Below are 20,381 nucleotides of genomic sequence, written 5' to 3' on the forward strand. Positions count from 1 at the left end.
AATATTGACTTAAGTAATGTTATCGACGCTGTAAAAGTTTTGTAAATTAATACCGACAATTTGAACAAAATATATTTGAGAGAGAAGGGCTCAGAAGTTGACTCACTTATGGGCACGTAGCTAATTTTTTTAACATTTTTTGTAATACCGCATTGATACCTATATTGTATAAATAGAGCCCCAGGACAAAGTTTCCCGTGAAAGATTTAAAAAAGATGTAAAAGATGAATTTTTTAACCACACTACAAAGCAAGGTAAAAAACCCATTTTAACCTTCAACTTCAGGACAAGAGTGTTTCCAGGAACAAAAAGAGGGCGCGGCCCAAAAATTTGTTGCGTCCATTGCGCAAATTTGGGACCCGTCAAGGATTTGCCCGGGGCCCGTCCCGCCTAGGTGCGGCCTTGAATGGCAATCTCAAGAGTTATCAATGACCATTTACATCTAAACACTATTGTTAAAATTTGTCTGAGAACTGATGCACCAGCCAAAAGAAAACGTTGTCATAGTTACAAATGACTGTAGAGGAGCACAAAGAGCTCCTTCCCAAAGTCTAATGAGTAAATATTTCACCCTTTTCTTGAACTTCTGGCTTTGACAACAAAACATTCTACAGAGCGTTTTCTATGTGATAACTGGAGCCAATACCCTTATCCGCTTGTTGTCAATCACTATCACCTTGAATAAACAAAAAGGGGCCTAAAGCCAATCCTTGAAGATGTCCAATATCGTCACACTGATATAAAACATTATTCTTTCACAATGCAAAGAAACGGGAGTTTGGAGACAATGCAGACAAAATTAAGTCCATATTTCCATGATTCCACTCTCAAGTCACTATGAATCTACTCCAAAAACATTACGCGTGCTTTAAATAAGATTCCAATTATTATAAACTATATTTAGTAACAAAAACTTTCTAATCTTTGTTATATAATCAATACTGAATTTTATATAATTACACAATTACACATGGACTCAGTCTAATTCAAAATTGACATTTGACAGATACTGGAGTTAATGTACGTCACTGAACATGAATAAAACAGGCCAATCTGAAGATTACAGGTGCATGCTGTTTACTTAGATCAATAAGTGATATATTCATTTTTACTTAAAATTGCTGGGGAAGTCAATTACAAAAAGCTTCTTTAAAATCAATGCTTGTTAAATTTTGAAAATCCTATGTTCTTCAAAATCCAGGGAAGTGGGAGTAATTCTCAAGCAAAGTTACTTCTCAATTTTTTTAATATGCCACAAAACGTGGTTATTTTATCATCAACCTATCAGAAAAAACCAGCCTATAGTTCTAACCAGGAGGCCACTTGAACTTTATCTTTAGTAAACTAGGGTACTTTCTATTTTCGAAGCTGATTTAATGCTGATTTAAAGTTTTCATCCCACCCTCTCGTCAATCCTAACTTGTATTTAAATACTCTACATACAAAATCAACTAAAAATTTCAAACACAACATAAAAAAGGTATTCTATACTCAGGTGTTCCAAAGGTATTCTATTTCAAATAAATGGTATCTAACAATATTGTGATGAGTAAATAAAATTTGCCACGACAAGTGTTGATAATAATATACACGCCGCTAAGTCTGACATATCAATCAATAAATAAATTTAAAGAAAAGTTTTCATTTCTTAATTTTCCTGGTTTTAGTGAGCTTCCTGTGTATACACAGCTTTTTGACTTAAAGCCGGTGATTTTTTTAATAGTTCACAGGCGAAATAGTCGTCCACACAGACAAAGATTGTCATTAAAACTTAGAAACTTCAAGACATTTTGAACATATAAGGCATTGAATCTTTAATACTTTTCAAAATTTTTGATGGGTAGCGATCTAAACCATGAAATGTTTGTTCTTCAAAGTCAAAAATATTTGTTTGATGATGATTGACTATGTTTTGCCCGGACTTTATGGTGTCGGCTGTACTAGAATGGTTATACCAAATTGTTAAAAAAAATTAACCGAGGTGAAAATATCCAGCGATCCGATTAGCTATTAGGTATGCATTTGGCAAAACCGCCAATCACAACACTGGATGTTAGAAAGAAGTAATACTGTTTAATAAGTCTTAAGATCTCAAAAATACAGAAATTATTCATATTCACAGTTTGCCTTCGTTGTGCGGCAGACGAGTCAATTGATACTAGGTTCTATTTTATCAAGACTATCGCCAAAAAAACAAAGAACGGCAGCTAGCTAGCTAAGTCTGCAAAAAAACTAGCTTTAAAAACAACTCCTATAACATAAAATTCAATCAAATATTTCATGAAATAAAAAGTAATTAAAGAAACAGCAAACCTATGAGTATGATCATGCATTTAAAAACTTTAACAAAAACAAAAAGACAAAAATTGTTTACTTTAAGACAATAATTGTAAACAAAATTTAAGACATTCTTGATACAATATGACTTAGTTAAGGCAAAACATTCCAAGGATGGCAGAATAGCAATGAAAATGTTCTGCATTTGTGTCGATTGTGAAGCAAATGAAAATGCTTTAGTGACCGGTTTTTCTATAATGCAAGAAGCTCGTGAATTTTCCTTTCAGGAGAGAGTCGAATTCTGAGGATTACTTTTCCGGGCGATCTCCTGTGTTAACGAAACTTTGTGTAACAACTTGTTATCGTGTATCACAATATCACTGTTTGTGTGACCTCGACGTGAGAGTTCTTGGAACATCTACGATATTGAAATTTAAAACTGGCCTAAGCTGGAACACTATTTACTTTTAGTATAAGAGAAACATTCAAATTATCAGGCAATAGTCTGTATCTATTAAATATTTGTTATCCTGAACAATTTAAAAAGGTTCTGAACCTAAGATTACAAAGAACATGCTAGTCATTGATAGTTCAATGGACGTGTAAAATCTACAAGTTCAAGCCAAACAAAATCAGAAATCCAAAATTCAGCTTTACTAGGTAGGTACTCCTGATGACTGGAAATCAGCGCTGCCATTTGGCATCAACGGCCCAGACTCAATCGTCTCAAGTGGGTGTTCCTCTACTGTACCATCAGCGGCATCTACCAACTTCTCTCCGGCAAACATTCGTTTCATCTTCTCCCCAGAAACATTTATAACTTGCAGCTCCACGTTATTCAAAGAACAGTCAGCCATAATTTCAGTAAGACCATGAATAACAGTGTAATCAACTTCGAGCATGTTTTCACAGTCAATCACCACAGCATCGATGAAACTTCCTTCTTTGTCCAATTTCCTAGAAATCTGGCCTGCAATCGATTCAATTCCTGGAAACCAAACGCCACCTTGTAGCTTGATAACCAACTTCCTGCTTTCTTTGTTTAATTGGACATCCAGCCTTGGGTTGAACTCTCTGTACATAACAACAGCAAGTGACAAGCAAACCCCGATTAAAATGCCAATCTCAATTTCGTAGATGCAGCCAAAAAACGTTAAAACCCAGATTGCAAGATCTATCTTGTTCAAACGCCAAAGCTTGATTGCTAGCTGATAGTCAAAAAGGCTTATCACAGCGGCAATTACGATCGCAGATAAAGATGCCATCGGAGCAAACCTGATGACAGGTCCAAGGAATTCTATAGCCATGATCACCACCAGACTGGTAAGCACACCTGAAGAAGTAAAATCACAGAGTTTAGACAAGTGCCTATCTTCTCTCCGGACAGCCTCCTCCAACTCTTAAAATCTTCTTCAGAAAACAATAAAAAGCTAGACGGACTGTTGGTGTGGGACTCAAGATTCCTAAATTTAAATAAGCCTTCGTCGCGTTCATTGATCGTGTAATAGCCATGTCTACTGGGCTCGAAAACATTTCCTCGGCTTAATATCTAACTTTATCAAAAACTAGAAAACTTTTCAACAAAAGTTCATCCAATCCCTTGAGAACTCATGAATTGATATTGCTTGAAGAACTCATGAAAAGGAGTTTTAGTCCTTCTGAATTTGCCAGCAGTCAATAAATACAAAGAATATGTCACCCTTGTTTCTAAAGAAAGCTTTCAGCGATGCCATAAATAAGAAATCTTGAATGCAAATGCGGTGATTGGAAACCTAATGTGAAGTAAACAAAAAAGTATGGCAACTTAATTAGGACCGACCTATATAATCTACTTTTTGGTACAAAGATAAATGATATATCATAATACCTCTTCTCAAGCACTAACACCACACTTTTTTGCTCGAGGCTCGATGTTCTCGATTTTAAGATAATTTGAGGGTTGCGTGTTCCCCACATTATACTTATTTCAGTGTTGTTATCGCAGTGTATATATGTACTTATCTTATCTACAACATTACACAACAGTGTTGCATGACTTCTTTAGTGGCACGATTGTTTAGCCTATAAAATTTGCTCTGTTTCACTAAAATTAGAGTAAACGTTCAAACACACATAGCTTTTATCTTCTTATTTCTGGCCGTGCTTTTATGATGTCTATTTTCTTGGCAACCGAGCTTCGATATTCTTATGAAGAATGTTTTTAAAAACGTAGCAATTAATTGCAGTTATTTCCATCAATTTACCAGCCCTTACTGATCAAAGAAACACATATTTCTATGCAAAGCTGCTTGTCTCTAGATCCGGGGGATAGGATGTTCAAAAAATTGACGTACTACAATCCGTTTTCGTGCAAACAGAGTATAAACCTATTATTTCGCTTTTCTATCTCGAGGATGAATGAATGATGGATAAGTTTATTTATGGGTTTTCTGAGAAGTGCTCATACATTCTAAACCCTTTGAACTCGCTACACGATACTTTCTTCCCTTGATCTAGTGACCAGATTATATATTCTTAACCCCTTGACCTCGCTAAGCGATACATTGTACCCTTAGAGTCGCGACCAAATTATACAGTGGTAGCACATTTGCTGTCACGAGGTTGTAAGGTAGGTTGTGTGATAAAAGATTTCAGAAAAATTCCAAGTCAAAGTCCAGGGAATGTGGCAATCGTACAACAGAAGGCTGTGTTCAAGGCGACAGAAAACACAAGAGCTTCAGTGAACACACCAAAGCCATGCCATATTTTCATTGTTCTTTTAGTTTTTAAATAGTTGTTTGATTGGTCGAAAAAAGTAACTTTCTTGACTGTATTTGTTGGGGAGATTATGCCTATGTTCTATAGATCCCCGTTGTTAAGGGCTGTTAGTCTATCCATTTGTCTGAACCAAATAAAAAAGTGCATCATATGTATCTGCGTATTTGGGCAAAGTTTTGCGGAAAAACGAGTTCTTTGTCAAGTGGTTTGAGTTTCCCATGGCTTTTTTTTCACATGAGACACAACACACAACAGATTGTGCAAAACTACTTCCTCTTTTGCAAGAAGCTTGCCAAAATAACGCCATATTTCATACATTACAACTGCATATGTGCATACAGTGCAAACTTTTCCAGGTCAAGGAACCTCGAACAAATGCTGGCTGGCCTTCCAAACAATTACCGTAATGCCTCGAATAAGCGCCCGGGCGCATAATTAATTTTTGAGACTCCAGGGTGGGCACTTATTCGAGAGAGGCGCTTAATCGAGGGAGGCGCTTATTCAAAAAGTAGATTTGGGTGCAAATTTAGCTGTTTATTAATCTTTCTTGTTGAATTGCCTTCCAATTATGTTTTCGTTAAAAATTCGAATAAGCGCCGCTTCTAAAGGTTTAAGGATGGGCGCTTATTCGCGGGGTGGGCGCTTATTCGAAGGGGGTGCTTATTCAATAACTTTACCTCTAGGGTGGGCACTTATTCGAGGGGGCTCTTATTTGAGGGGGAGGGCACTTGTTCGAGGCGTTACGGTATGTCATTTGGCATGTGAATCAAAAGCTTGGTCATTTAAAAATATCTAGTTTGTTGCTTGCTATAAATACCTGCAAGTGGAGTCCTGGATCCACTACTGCTGTTGACAGCAGACCTTGAGAAACTTGCCGTCATCGGAATGGAATTGAAAAAAGAACCAAAAACATTTCCTAGGCCAAGTGCGAAGATCTCTTGAAAAGTATCTATTTTGTACTTGTTCAATCTACCAAGTGCTTTCGATGCAGCCACACTTTGCAACACGATAATCAGTGGGAGAACACCGATCCCCGATCCGAACCCTGTAATCAGCTGCTCCACTGTCAGGGTTTTGTTGGCGCTGATTTCGATTGACTTCAACGGCATCTGCAATAAAGCGAGAACCAGCATTTAAAATCTTAGGTGAATTACTCGACATTGTTCATTGTTAAAGGCAAAGTGTCCATATTAGAAATAGCAGTTTCATGCACGATCGTGATCATTTTTGAAGAACTAGAAAATACCTTAATGTGTTAGACAGTTGCTGCTTATAATTTTAAGAATTTTTGTTTTTGCAAACTTATAAGGCCAAACCACTGAAAATGTGTAAAAAGAAGATGCAATGACTTATTCATTGTTACTTAAAAAACTATAATTCTAAATAATCTTTTGGAAAACTTTTATTGGGATTGTCTCCAGGTAGAAAGTGTACAGCAACTGAAAACAAGGTTTTCTTTCATGCTGTGCCTCCAAAGAAGCATGGAAAATTAAAATGGTGTTAAAAAAGCCTGTCCTCAGGGCAAGGATACCTTGAAGGGCGGTAGACCTTTTGGCAAGTTGCCGACCGACATGAAAAGATGGCCTAAACCGTGCTCGTGGAGGGCATAAGAAACTAAGATTGCCAGCGTTGCCACAAACGCATTTCTTCCAATTCCAATGACCCGAGCGACCTTGATGAGTGCTCTTCTCAATTTAGTTGTATCCGGGCCAGTTTCCCATTTGTGCTTGGCTGCTTTCTGTAGCACCAAGAGGAGCACGAAGCTGATAATGCCTATCGTTGCATCTCCTGGCCGCGTGTGCTTTATGTTCGTAAATAAATGTTCAATCTTCAGGAATACTTTCCGCGGCGATCGACTTAAGCCGAAGAAATACCGCAGCTGGCTCACGGAGATGATAATCGACGACGCAGAAACGAAGCCACTGATCACCGGAAACGACAAGAAACGAACGACGAATCCAAGGCGACAGATCGCGACAAGTATCATAACGATGCCAACGACAAAGGTCAAGGCAGCGATGATTTCTGGATGCACATCGTTCGATATGGAGTAACGATTCGCGAGCAAGGCTGTTATAACTGTAGTACCGATGCTTACATCCTTGGATGTGCCCAAAAATAAGTATATAAACATGGCAGGAAAAGATGAATAAAGGCCATACTGCGGTTTCAATCCTGCAATAACTGCATGGGCAAGCGACTGGGGTATGATCATTAGTCCCACAGCAATACCAGCCACCAAATCTCCTTGAAGTTTCTGCAGGGTGTAGCGTGGCAACCAATCTGTAATTGGGAGCAGACGTTTCATCTTTCTGGCAGAGATTTTAGGCCGTAGCCTGCAGAATTTACCCATATTCTGCATGATTTCAGTCATGTGCTAGATGAAACCAATGTTACTGAACTTTTATCTCCAGCTAATTGCAATGCTTCGTTTTGGAAAGAGATGTCCAGGAAAACCTTCAAAATAATGAGACAAAATTAGATATAACAAATTCTTAATGTTTCAGGTGGCAAAACTTACTGTTATAACGGTATAGGTGGTACTAGATATGACGCGCCTGGGTGTAATGGACAACATCACAGGAAATGAATTGCTTTCCAATTCTGTGATAACACTGTTGCCTCTCGCCACAGTGGGCAGGCGCGTACCGCCTTGGAGGGTGAAAATTCTCTTAAGAATGTGAGCTTAGATAAAACTACAGACGTACTCGTAGCAAAATTGCATTCTTGATGGTACACTCCATTTTTATAAGAACCAGTAAATTAAAGTCCAGGCTGACTGTTCCAAATTTTTTCGAAAATCTGAGGCTGGATTGTTTTAAATTTGTTTTTAAATTTGTATGGAAATGAGCAGTGCAATTGCTAGCTTTTTCGCTCCAGGGAGGTATCCAGGCCTCATTTGCTAACAAATTGTGTGCGACAACCTTCATTTGCCGACTTCAAGTTTGAATATTCACCGAAAAAGCATCCACGCATAATTTGCATTATACAGTAGCTCAGCCTCAGCTTGTTCTTGCCGCACACTTGCGACTTTTTCTGCGCTGGCCTACTTTTTGGACTCGATTTCATAACGAGCATCGATTGAAAAAATAAAAATTCACTGTTACGATTTTTTATAACAGATGAGCATGTATGTTATCAGGAATTATTGGCATTGGAAAACTTAAAAAGAAACAAGGAAAAATATTAGCAGACTTAATTATACTTTCAGGAAGATGGCGAAGTAGATTAAAAAGGACCGTGTGTGCTTGATTTCGGATTAGTCTAAGAACATTGCTACGACCTTTATCTTGGCAAATTTTACAACAATCGACTGTTCCATGTGATCTGAATACACTTTATGATTGGCTAATAACCAAAATTTGTCTTTGTGCCCTGCACAATTGCGATATCTTGTTTTTCGTCACTGTCGACAAAACTATTTTAACATAAAGCATTAAAAATTGTGCCACCTTAAAGATTTCTACCTTAACCCCTCCCCCAAGGGTATATTGGCTGGTGCTGCCCCTGTTCAGGTTCTGGGGTGCCCCATCTCAAATAAATCACTGTCTACTATGAGAAACCAAAACCACAGCACTTTTTTTTAGGTTTCTGGATCTTCTATGAATAAGATACGCTATTTAATGTATAATTGAGAGGAATAATTTTCAGGCAATGCCCAGTTAGAAATGCCTAACACGGTGTTCAAAATTTCTAACCAGGTACTAAATTTTCTTGCCAAAAGCAATCTATTTTTGATGATGTGAGCTCCTTAATAATTTTCAAACTTCTAGATTAACTCTGTATCCAGTTTTCATAATTCATTATTTTAAATGTTAATTATAATTCAAAGCCTAACCATCTAAAAGTGTTTGACAGCAAAAATCCATCTGGTTTATATAAAATTTAATCCACAAAATAGATTGTTAAAAACTATCCATCTACACTAGACCTTCTGACTTAAACATTTACATTTTCCATTACCATTTAAGCCTCTGATGCTGAAAAATCTCAAAATAGTTTGATGGAATGCAAACATAGCACCTTACACTAAAACACTTTTTGTCTGACACTACTTAAAATGCAATTGAGTAAGAATTTATATCTAGAAGAAGAATGGCATGTTTGATTGGTTCTTTGTTTTGACAAGCTGTTAAACATGTCCCCTGGGAGAGTCCAAGAGACAACTTTTCATGGGCTCTGAAACAGGTTGGAAAGTGGGGAGGGGGCAAGGGAAACTTTAGCAGCCATGCCTAAGATTTTGAATAAAGCTCTATTGTTTTTGGAAAAAGTGGGGGGCCATGCTTCCCCTCCGTTGGAGGCCCTTCTTTTGTCTAACATAAATGAGGAGCTCTTTGCCTTTATTTTGACAGATTTTGAAAACCCTGATAGAAAACTCATAGGTAATTGACTTTTAAACTCCTTGGTCATTTCATTGCTAACAAAGAAGTTCATCAACATGGTGGATTTATCTTTCAATCATCATTTAACTGTATAATATTTTGATTGATATTTCATTCTAATTACATATAAAAGTTAAGCTTCTCTGATTTACATGAACACAAACAAAGATTTATCACTGAAAAATTTAAAAATAAACTTTTATTAATTATTAAAAATTTAACATTAAAAATATTATCTGGTCACCAAAATAAAAGTAATAAGTTTTTTACAGTATTAATCAATCAAAATAGTTATTATCTATAAGAGTAATAAAAAGTCTTGCATAGACCTCTACAAAGAAGCAATAACCAAATAAACCTCTGGTATTTGGACATAGAAGCAGAAACAAAAGCAATATCACATTGAATCTTTAAGAAGTTCTTTGTGGAAGGTATCAGAAGATTTTCAATGACCCTTCTTTGTCTGTTATTGAAACTTTAATGCATGACAGAGCAATCAATAAAGGCCTGTAAATTGTCCCAAATAAGTTAAGTACTAAAACATCAGGAAATAAAAAGAAAACTATTTGATGTAAAAGGATAAAACAGAAGATTTTGGAAGAAACAGAACGCTTTGCTTCTTAGCTAAGTAAGGATAAAAGCGCAAAAGTTGAGCATTTATTTTGCGATAAAACTTACTGTTTTGCCAGTCTTGAATATAGTTCCTGATAAGGTACAGGCAGAGCTGTATAGGCTTGAAAATACATTTTTCTTGTGTTATCGAGCTTTAAAAAACCTATCTAATTTAGGGCCACAAGCTCCAACGAGTTAATAAGGCTGTGGGTCTGAAATCCCAACCTGTTGACTGACAGTGGATTAGGGGAAGAATAATTCAAACCAGCTATTCTTTTTCAAGGAGTGTGGGCCCATCAACATCTCCTTCATCGTTTTTTCAAAAAAAGTTATAATAAGGGATTGTGATTCAAACCACAAATGTTGAGTGCTTTTCAACCATAGATGAATGAGATTAAGGCTTGAGAAAAGTCTAGAGGGAAAGGGAATGGAAAAAGATAACTCTTGTCTGGTTTATGAAATTCAATATCCACATCTTTGAAAATAACCATCATTCTAGAAGCCTATGGCACATGTCACTATGTTATAATGGCTAGCAAGACTTTTGGCAATTTGCATCTAAATATCTTAGACTTTAAATTTTTTATGATGAAAGGAAATATATTTAGTTTTTGCTAGCTTCAAAGCCTAGTGATTTCCACAGATATTGTAAAAGACCATATGCCAATTTGTTTCTATCAGCTGAATCCTGGATGGTTACAAGCATAGGTTTATTTTACTTATTCAATTTAACATGCAGCCTTGAATGAGATGATGACCTCTATTTAAGTTGATGTATCTGGCCAGTCCTCCAGGGGGAACAAGTCGATTTGAGGGTCTTACCAAATGGCTACCAAATGGTCCAGTTTCAAAATAACACAACTGCTTGGAGGGTTTTTAAATAGTTGCTACCTCTTAGGTGAGACTTTAAATGTTTTAATGAGCTGCTTAATTTAGTTTGCGATTTATTATAGAAAATGAAGAAGATTTTATCTTTTCCAAATCAACAACAGTCAATGGTGAAGAAATTTTTCAAAGAAGGACCAGGTGAGCATAAAGAAATGGATGCTACCAAGGACATAATTTCGAGTCTTACACTATCACTTGAGGGTTATTGTATCAAAGAAGACTACCATTTGAATATTTTTTTAAACATTTTAACTTTGGACCTTCTGACCCTGACGGAACCCCCTGCTAGATCATAACGGGAGTACCCCTGGGGGCCAATCATTCCTTAAATTATTTTCCCTGTATTACTAGTTCCTTGTTTAATTATAGGTGTTGAAGAGTTTTTAGTTAAAGAGTAATCTTAATTGTAATTGGGATTGATTTATAAATGAATGGCAACTGAAACTGGAAAAAGATCTCTGCATCTGTTCACCGACAGCCACGATCGTGCCACTGACGGCCACTGACGCTCGTACGAGCACACACTGTTTGCGCAACAATACGGGCTTCATAACACAGCTAGAACAAGTCTCATGTCCGCCAGTCTGTCAGTTCTCTACACTACAGCGTCAGCATTCAAGAGTTATTTTGCGACAAAATAAGATATTAAATGTTTTCCAGAGATAACTCAAAGTGTTTCACACTGTCAACGAGATAAAAAATTTATTATCCTAAAGATTTGCAGGTGAAAATTTTAAGACAGCTCGTTACCTTCAGCGAAAATCAGGCATAAATCTTAACAATACACACTCACCTTACCTCTTTTTTCACAATGCAAGCTATCATGACATAAATTCGTCCATGGGTTGCAATTTATCCTATTTTCAGACGCGATAACAACGTACGAAAACATTTTTCTGTCCACAAATTGAATGACGCTTATTAAAGAAAAAACTTCATAATTACATCTAAAACGAGGTCAAGGTTTTTGAATCGAGGTCAAATTCTGTAAAAAGCAGTGTGTCATGGTTTCCACTTGTGCGGGAATCACTGGTCGTGAAACTAGTCGCGCGTTAAGATATCTGGTCTTCGTTCAACGTGATCAACATTTAATTGTTTCAAAGGACATTATTTACTCTTTAACTGATCAAGCTTTAACACTTGGACCAGAAAAAATATTCCAAAATACTAAAAAAATTTTTGGGCAAAGAAAGTATAAACTAAACAACAAAGTTTGTCGATAAAATGTAGAATTCAAAGGAGAAAATGAGTGGGAAAAAACAACCTGGTTGCAGCTTCAGACACAGATATGGAGTGGCTATGGGTGGCCCTTGAATATTGTAGGTAATATTGGCTACATTGTGCCGAAAATAATAGGAGGGTTAGATGAGAAACCTTTAGAATGGTTTTAAAAGTTTTAAAAAATTTAGATCTCAACATAAAAGTACGTTTAAGTTTCAAGAAATTTATTTTTGTTTCGTGGTCATACATATAAAGTCACATGGTGGACAAAGAAGTCATGCCAGAGTCAGGTCATTCCATCCAAATCAGGTTTTTTCTTTTTGCATCAAAGTAGGCTGCTATAATGTTGTGATTTATCCATATATCAAAATAAAATTGCAAACATTTTAATAATTACTAGATGGAGCCAGAAAGAGAGAGCCATAGGATACACATAGTTAACTGAATGTTATTTTATATTATCACGACACGTGTTCAATTTGAGCTAGAATAAATATTTCTTTGACATCGAAGTCATTTATAAGACATGGAAAAATTGAAAAAATATTTATTCCTGCCTTATCTCTTAAAAATGGTCAGGTCTAAGAAATGTAGACCTTTCAACTCTTCTGGCGATTCCAGATATTGAATATCTAAGCACAAAACATGCAACATGGAGCTCGTTGCCTTTCAGTTTTTACAGTCTCTCTCCACCTAAGGGCAATACTTAGATGAAAAAGAGTTTATGATTGTCCACAACTTGAATGTAGTTAAATAATAACGCAGTTAAATGTAGTTAAATAGAAAAACGGCTTTGTCAGAAATATAGAGAAATAGAAAGGCAGAAAAAAGTAACATCTTATTTTTCAAAGAACAACTTTTGTATTATTTATTCACTTCAGTAACACTGTAATTCATCCAATAAACCTTAGCTTCTTTTTGCTGTCACTCTTTTTGAATTCCCCAGAATGAAAATAAAAAGTAAATTGAATAATCCTCAACCGCTATTTAGTCCTCAGGGCAAAAACGCAAATTTTACTGAACAACCTGAACAAAAAGACCAAAGCGTTGGTACAAGTAGCAGGCTGGCTATTCTTTTGCGTACCTTAAAAAGATGACAAAATCATTACATGATGAAGGACCTAAAAAGGTCATTCGCGCTATCTTTAGGAAGCCAATGGAATTCTCCGTTAATCTTGACCAATTTTTTTAATGACTGCTACATCACAGCTAAGCGAAACACGACGAGGTAACTGCTTCACTTAATAGTCAAGACATGTTCGTTATCTGATATGTAAGCCCGTATTACATTCACAGCTGCTTGCTGTTCTTCGGTATCGTTTCAGAAATTTTCTAAGTATTTTTCTTGTTTCTAACTGTAACTAGTATTTAAATGTTTTATTGTATTTATTTTGCTCTCATATCAGTAAAGCAGTGTTACTGTAGTTACATATAATATAATACAGGCTAGTGTAACTCTGTATGGGTTGCATTTGATTAACAACTATTTGCATAAAGTTGGTTAATATGATCGCCACTAGGTTCTTTAAATTTCAACCTTGAAATCTTTTTCAAGTTGGTAGTACACACATCATACTGCAATATTGCATATCTTAAAACTGAACTCGGAGGTCCTGATGCTCAATTCATGAAACCTGTTTGACCTTACCTTTCGCATAAAGTGTTATACCATTTCTTGTGCCGTTGGAAATACTTCTTTAAAATTTTTCAATGTTCAAGCCTCTACATTTTTCTTCCTTCCTCGAGAACTGAGATGAGTTCAGTCGTTTTTGGAAGTGGGGACCTTGTATTTATAGTGTTCGAGGAATTTAGACAGTTAATTAGGCAATTGGAAAATCTTTTCTTGTCTGAAAAAAGTGAGATGTTTTTCTTTTAACAGTCAATAACAGCTTACGAAACACAATGAATGACTCATTGGCTTTCTATTTTTGGACAATTCTTTACACCTTGTGGCTTTTATGATGTCCTTTAAAGTCATTCTTACACTATGATTTGATACCCTTGATTTAGCTTCACAAACTGATAGAAGATTACAACTATTGCAAAGGTCACAATTTAGGGATAAAGAGACAGCCTAGTGTCTTGATATTCTATACTTAATCGATCCCTAGAAATTGGTGCAGTCTTTTCATATGATAAGCAGATATAATCTGTTGGAACATGTGATTTGGCATAAGCACTTGTGAATTGTTTGACATAATTTTTTTCTACACTGTGTAGTTTCTGCACAGTTCTACATTGATTGATTTTATTCTCTGATCAACATTACAAGAAGAGCGTGTTTTGCATATTTCTTTCTCACTGACTATGGGTGTGATTGCGAAATGTTTGAATCAACATTAAAAAATCAGCGTGTTTTGCTTAATTCTTTTACAATGGTTATGGATGTGATTGCAAAATGTTTAAACAGGGGAAACTAAAAATGAAATTACTACAAATTTGCTTATTTTAGATCTTCAGACTACATTATGCAACATATATCTGAGTTTAGTTTCATGCACTTTTTTAAAAGCTAATTTATATGCTTTTAGCTCAGTTGCTCAAACTTCATAGTGGCAATTTCATTTCCATAGTCACTTACTTCAAAGAGATCGTTGAAACAACTTGAATAAAAGTGGCCCTAGAACTGATCCCTGTGTAACACTTAATTCGGCATGCCTTTGTTTTCTGACATTCATCTGCGTGGACCAATCTTTGCTGTCTATTGAATAAAGCTGGGATGGCATTTATGCTTAAATGCAATATCTAACGGTATATTAGTAACGCTAGTAAAGCAGCAAGAACGATTCATAACAAACACCAAGGAGGATTATTTGACATATTATTTAGGATAATTTGCTTTATGACTCAGAAAAACGATTTCTTCGGCCTGCATGGAGGTCCAAGGAGGAACACAAATTGAGTTTTAAAAGCAATATCAATCAAACCTGGATTTCCAAAGAACAGAATTACTGTACCAATCTTCAGTTGCATTAATAGTAAAGTTCCTTGTGCCGCCATTTTGGCCCTCGCTGGATCTTCCTGCCTAAATTGTTATTTTTGCGGAAATCGTTTTTTGACATCTGCTCTATGAAATTAAAATGGGTGCCAATCTTCAGTTGCATTAGCTATTAATCGACGATGCAGCATTCGGTGGTGGTGAACAAATTTGAAGTTTTGCATGCAAAGAATAACGAATTTACTGTGCACTTCCAAAGCCTGCATACGCTGACGACTGAGTGTTCGTTATTGGGAAGGAAACCAAATATTTCTTGCGAATTCTTGCACAAACTAGTATTACGCTTAGGAATGATTTAATTTTGAGGCTGAGATGTAGAGTTTGAGATTATAACGAGCACTTCGTCGACAAGTATAGTCAAGAACAACATTATCACGATGGAGTGGAGAAAATTCCCATTGCAGGAATTATAGATAATGCTTATATTTTATCCATTATAATGGTTATCGACGTAATGTAACTTTCTTTTTCTTGTGTAAAGTTGGTGTAAATTAGCTTCTATAATTATATCGTAGAAAAACTTTGTACCAACTGACACTAAACAGATTATTGTTGATGCACCGCTCTGCTTTTTCTCCATACTTGCTCTAAATGGCTTAACGAACTAGCCCATCCCGATCACAAAAAATTCAAGTCACATATTTGATTTCCTTCGGAATAGACAAAACGCATGCGTATATGTTTCGATTTGTCTTTGTTCAAAAACGACCAAGTCTTTCTTTTCTACCCTTCAGATAGAATATTGCCAATGAGGTATTGGAAAATAGATCGAAAGGCTTAAAAAAGGCATTGACTCTGTTTTGAATGTGGCTAGATACACTCATTTTTCTAAAAGCAGATAATATTTGATAAGACTCGGTGTTCTCAAAGTTGTTCTTATTCAAACATTTATTTTTCTACAACTACAAATTTTTAGAAGTCCAATAAATAACCGTTTGTGACAAATTTTAGTAGCACGTTTTATCAGCTGATAAGATCTGTTCTGAAAAATTTCAAGCAAATTGTTTTGCTACTAGATTTTCACTTCTATATTGATTTCAAACTTTCAAATTTTCAATATTGATTTAAATGGACACACGTAACTCTATAAACTATTTAGAAAGGAACATGCAAAGTTTGATCCACTATCACGATAAAATCTCAATTGTAGAGGGCCCGTCTCTCCTTATAGAGATAGACCTCTCCCATTGTAATATGTTTTTGTATTTATAAAAGAGATAAGATGAACAATTCATAAATAGCACGATTAAAGCTTCAAACAATTATCAAGCCATTGTGTATAATAGTAAAATTTACAAATCAAAGCCCGCGAATATGACAAAATAAATAAATCGGTACAATAAACAATGCTAGTAAATAAAACAACTTAAAAATACTAAATAACAGATATAATTATTGTATGATTTATACATAACATAGAAATTAATAATTTTCAAAACAAAGAGAGCTGTCTGAAACATTTGTTGAATAAATGCCAAACGTAAAATAGGGACATTGGAAAATGTTAAGCCTTTCAAAATACACAAAAGTTTATATGATGCAAGTAATAGCAAGTAATCATGAAGAAAGGTCTTCACAATAAAGCTTGATTTGTCCATGAAAAAAGGGGAAAACAAACATGGGTATTACCGGGTGCTAAATAAATTTGACTTGATAGTATGACGAGGACAACAAACAATAGAAAGATTCCTTTCAACGCCTATCTTCCTGATACAAAGTGAGTAAAACTTTGATGTTGTCTTCCTTTTTATGATAAATTATAAAGTTTTTTAAATATTAATCAATCTTCGAATTTCGAGGTACCACTTGCTAAACTCTTTGTGGATCAATATTTCTGTACATTTTGGCACTTTATCTATACATAATGGGAGCTGGATGCAGTTCTTAAGACAGCCTTGCGTTTATATCTGCGATTTTCGAGTCAGAATTGCATAACATCAAAGGCAATCGAAAGATACAAGAGTAAACGATTGCGTAATTGTTTTTGGGCAGACATGCGCAGTGAAGAGAAATTATAAAATTTATCACATGAAAGCTAAGTTATTTCTTTCTAGGGCGGCTTGTGCTGCTCACATGATAAAACCCACATGTTTATTGATTGACCAATAAGATGGCTTAGGCGATATATCATTCGACTGCGCTCAAATCTCTGTCTGGGATACACACACGAATAAAAATCAGTCGCTCCTAGCTCTTTATAAAAATAGATTCAAAATATCGGCTACTAAACACAAATTGATTGAAAATTGATTAATTTGTAAAATGATTCAAAAACTGAAGCCATAAAACATTTACAAAGAAATAGAGATTAAGCTGGAACGCTCTGCAAAGCGCCTTTCGTCATTAAATTTACAACTTCATAAAAACTTTAAAATATATTCTTTATATACACATAATTGAGTGTCCGAATTCAGCTGCACAAATTGTCTTACCCTCCTAAAATTGAAAAGTACATAAATGTTAAAATTGATGTGAAGTAATGTTGTACCGGTCTTTCATGAAGTGCTCGACTTCGTACAGGCAAAGCTGTTCACGCGTTGGAGTATAGAACAAGATGGTTTGAAGTTGCAACTAAGTGTTTAACGCTTCATGCGATCATCAGGCAAACTTTTAAAAAAAATTGGTAGCAGTTAACGAAGTTGGCGAGGCGCTCCACTAACTGGAAGGCAAAAGACTCAGACTGATCTACTTAAACAAGGATATTTGAATGGGAGACAAGCCATTTTTTACAGATATTCGTTATCGCAGTAGTCAGCATACCAGACAACCGAGGTCACAAGATTTGGCAGAATGGGACAGATGTTATTGGTTTGCACATCTGCAAAATCGAACGATGATGGTGCAGACGTCATAAGCGCGATTCATTGAATTTGCTCACAGTATTAAATAAGTTGCTGGGGAGACAAGCCAGCGTTTATCTGAACGATCAATAGCTTTTCAAAATTTTGAACCATTTGCACATGCGCAGTCGAAGCGAAGGTCGTTATTTCCACATTATGTAATATATTCTGTGGTAGGAAAATTCATGGCAATTATGGGGTTTAGCCTGTCTCAAATCAAAAGGCGAACAAAATTTAGAGAAAAGGAAGTCACGAGAAAAGTGTGAACGTAACTCTGGTTTTTATATGCTACCATGATACAATATTGTTGAATAAATGCCGCTAAGCGCCATTAGATGTAATGGATAGAATAATGGCAATAATCGATGGGAAAATAGAATCGTCTCCCCAACAAAGCAAAAAGAAATGTAAGCAATAATAGTTTATGTTCGGCTGTGCTAAAAGCTTCTTCGCGTAAAATCACCTTAAAAGTTGAGTCTGCTTCAAACACAAATGTGGTGATGGTTATGATCATGATTATGATGACGAAACTATACGATATGAAAGGCGATGCGATATGCTGATCAAACAAATGAAGTAAGGAATTCAAATTGAAGCTATAAATAAAAGACACAGTTTTTGTCGAACAACACCAGAAAAACAAGAAAATGTCAGCATATGTTTAAATAAAGGACAGAAATAAAAGATCACCTGACGGAGAAAGGCAAGTGCCTATGAGAGGTATTTTTTAAGAATAACAGACAAGCCCAAAAACGATCATGGGACTGTAGTGTAAGGTGAGCGAAAGAAACTCTTAGTGACAGAGCATTATTTCAATATGATTTTCAATTTTGGTTTCGTTGGTTGTTGGACCGCATAACACACAAATATATTGATACTTATCTCGTAACCTTGCTAGGCTTGTCATCTCGTCAAAGACATATTTTATTTAGCCGTTTTACATTTGGTGATTAGTGTGATGAAGTGTAGTTACGTGATCGAAGAAATGGTCACGTGAGATGTTCTGGGAAAGGCATACAGCATACACCAATTCAACTTGCGGCCTCGTTTAGGAAATTTCCCAAAACTTCATTATACGACTTTTTGAAGATCAGATTTGGTTTCATCATCATAATTTTAGGCCAGATACAATTGTTCATATTGATTGTAGTTTTACGGAGAAAAAAAGTTTGAAAAATCTTATCGGGTGAAGAATTTTCAAAATGAGGCCGTAAGTTGAATTGGTGTATTGAGCTGCAAAGAGATTGGCACGACAACTCTTTGTTTTCAGTATTCTAAAGGCGTAACCAATCATTGCATGAACATACGTGCAAAGTTACAAGGGCTAAGTAAGGGAAATTGACCGTAATATTGCGTTGCCGCAAGTGACGGAAATTGCACAATGTCACTCCAGTCTTTTTTAAGTTCAACGGGTAGAGGGAGCAGGCAATTATTTAATATGAGTGATGAAATTTCAATTACAAATTAAAAAAATTCAGTGATGAAATTTCAAAAACATACTTTATTATTTAGTTTATCCTTGGACATGACCAAATGCGTATCACGCATTTCCAGTTCTTTATGCTCGAGCCTGCATTACAGGTGCAGCTCCTACCAATTGACCCATCAGGTGGTGAGATTGTGACAATGGTGACACCAACAGGTATTGTCGCATGGCAGAATTCACCAACAATTATATTTTCCTGAACAAGAAAAGGGCATTACATTATACGATTGTACAGTCCAAAAAGTAATGTGCTGTGAATTTGGGTTTCACCTCTAATGCGAGGGGGGGAGGGGGCGTTTCAGCATGTCTAAATCCTTTATCGTTAATCAAAAGGGTAAAAATTTACTTTGAAATTCCATGCTGCTGTAAAATAGTCCAGTGATGTTACCTGAATATATAAACCCTGCTTCAGATGTTAGATTCTTAGACTCAAGGAAAAGAACGCATGGATAAAAAAGTGTGGTTAGGGGCACTGCAACCATAGGAAGAATACAGCAAACTCTTCCTAATGAACTTTTTACCAATTTAGCAAAAAACCAGCTAAGGAAAAAATCCAGTCTTAGCAAAATACAAAAAGCATTTAGGACCATTCTGCAATAGTGGAGATTCTCGCAGATCTCTCTCTATTCGCAATTCTTCTCTCTCATTCGTCCTTACTTTGACTCTCTGAGGCTCTGGTACCCAGGGTAATTCCTATCAATTGCAATGACGGAAGAATTTTTCCTTAGAATTTTCTTCAAAAGGAAGGCCATTAAAATGAATCGTAACAAACACTACGTAGCATGCTCCACTAAAATTAGTCCTATAAACGATTAAGATTATATTTTCCAATGCCCTGCAATGCCCTTATGGCTTAATAAAGGGGATTATCCAAAAACTCTTCTGGCATCATACCTGTTAAGAAGTAAAAACTGATAATA

General features: G+C 35.9%; 2 protein-coding genes across 7 annotated transcripts in view; both read right to left on the reverse strand.

Annotated features, from left to right (window-relative positions):
• Positions 1-804: 804 nt before the first annotated feature.
• LOC135687983 (sodium-independent sulfate anion transporter) lies at positions 805-13,913 on the reverse strand. Of its 3 annotated transcripts, none has more exons than XM_065204643.2 (4): positions 13,786-13,913; positions 6,566-7,491; positions 5,852-6,143; positions 805-3,610 (listed from the first exon to the last, which is right to left on the reverse strand). In XM_065204643.2, exons 2-4 carry the CDS (start codon positions 7,406-7,408, stop codon positions 2,934-2,936), a joined length of 1,812 nt encoding a protein of 603 aa, XP_065060715.2. In that variant the 5' UTR covers positions 7,409-7,491; positions 13,786-13,913; the 3' UTR covers positions 805-2,933. The 3 variants fall into 3 exon arrangements, with proteins under 3 accessions (XP_065060715.2, XP_065060716.2, XP_065060714.2); XM_065204644.2 differs by lacking the exon at positions 13,786-13,913 and adding an exon at positions 11,715-11,869; XM_065204642.2 differs by lacking the exon at positions 13,786-13,913 and adding an exon at positions 11,710-11,867.
• Positions 13,914-16,891: 2,978 nt separating this feature from the next.
• The window catches only part of LOC135687984 (uncharacterized), a 28,756-nt gene continuing 25,266 nt past the window's right edge, over positions 16,892-20,381 (reverse strand). For all 4 annotated transcript variants that reach the window (XM_065204649.2, XM_065204645.2, XM_065204647.2 and 1 more), the window contains exons 9-10: positions 19,476-19,657; positions 16,892-17,571 (exon numbers count right to left, since the gene is read on the reverse strand). In XM_065204649.2, the coding sequence (XP_065060721.2) occupies positions 19,484-19,657 (174 nt within the window). In that variant the 3' untranslated portion in view covers positions 16,892-17,571; positions 19,476-19,483. The remainder of the gene's footprint in view (positions 17,572-19,475; positions 19,658-20,381) is intronic.

The sequence above is a fragment of the Rhopilema esculentum genome, chromosome 19, assembly GCF_057945365.1.
Source record: "Rhopilema esculentum isolate cy_ngs chromosome 19, ASM5794536v1, whole genome shotgun sequence".
Taxonomy (NCBI): domain Eukaryota; kingdom Metazoa; phylum Cnidaria; class Scyphozoa; order Rhizostomeae; family Rhizostomatidae; genus Rhopilema; species Rhopilema esculentum.

What these genes read in the sequence shown, in the direction of transcription:
- LOC135687983 (XM_065204643.2), bottom strand. Translation starts at nt 7,408, where the DNA reads ATGACTGAAATCATGCAGAATATGGGTAAATTCTGCAGGCTACGGCCT. An exon ending in AAGGTCTACCGCCCTTCAAG is followed by an intron (nt 6,144 to 6,565) that starts GTATCCTTGCCC and finishes GCTTTATTGCAG; the next exon opens with ATGCCGTTGAAGTCAATCGA. An exon ending in ATCCAGGACTCCACTTGCAG is followed by an intron (nt 3,611 to 5,851) that starts GTATTTATAGCA and finishes TTACTTCTTCAG; the next exon opens with GTGTGCTTACCAGTCTGGTG.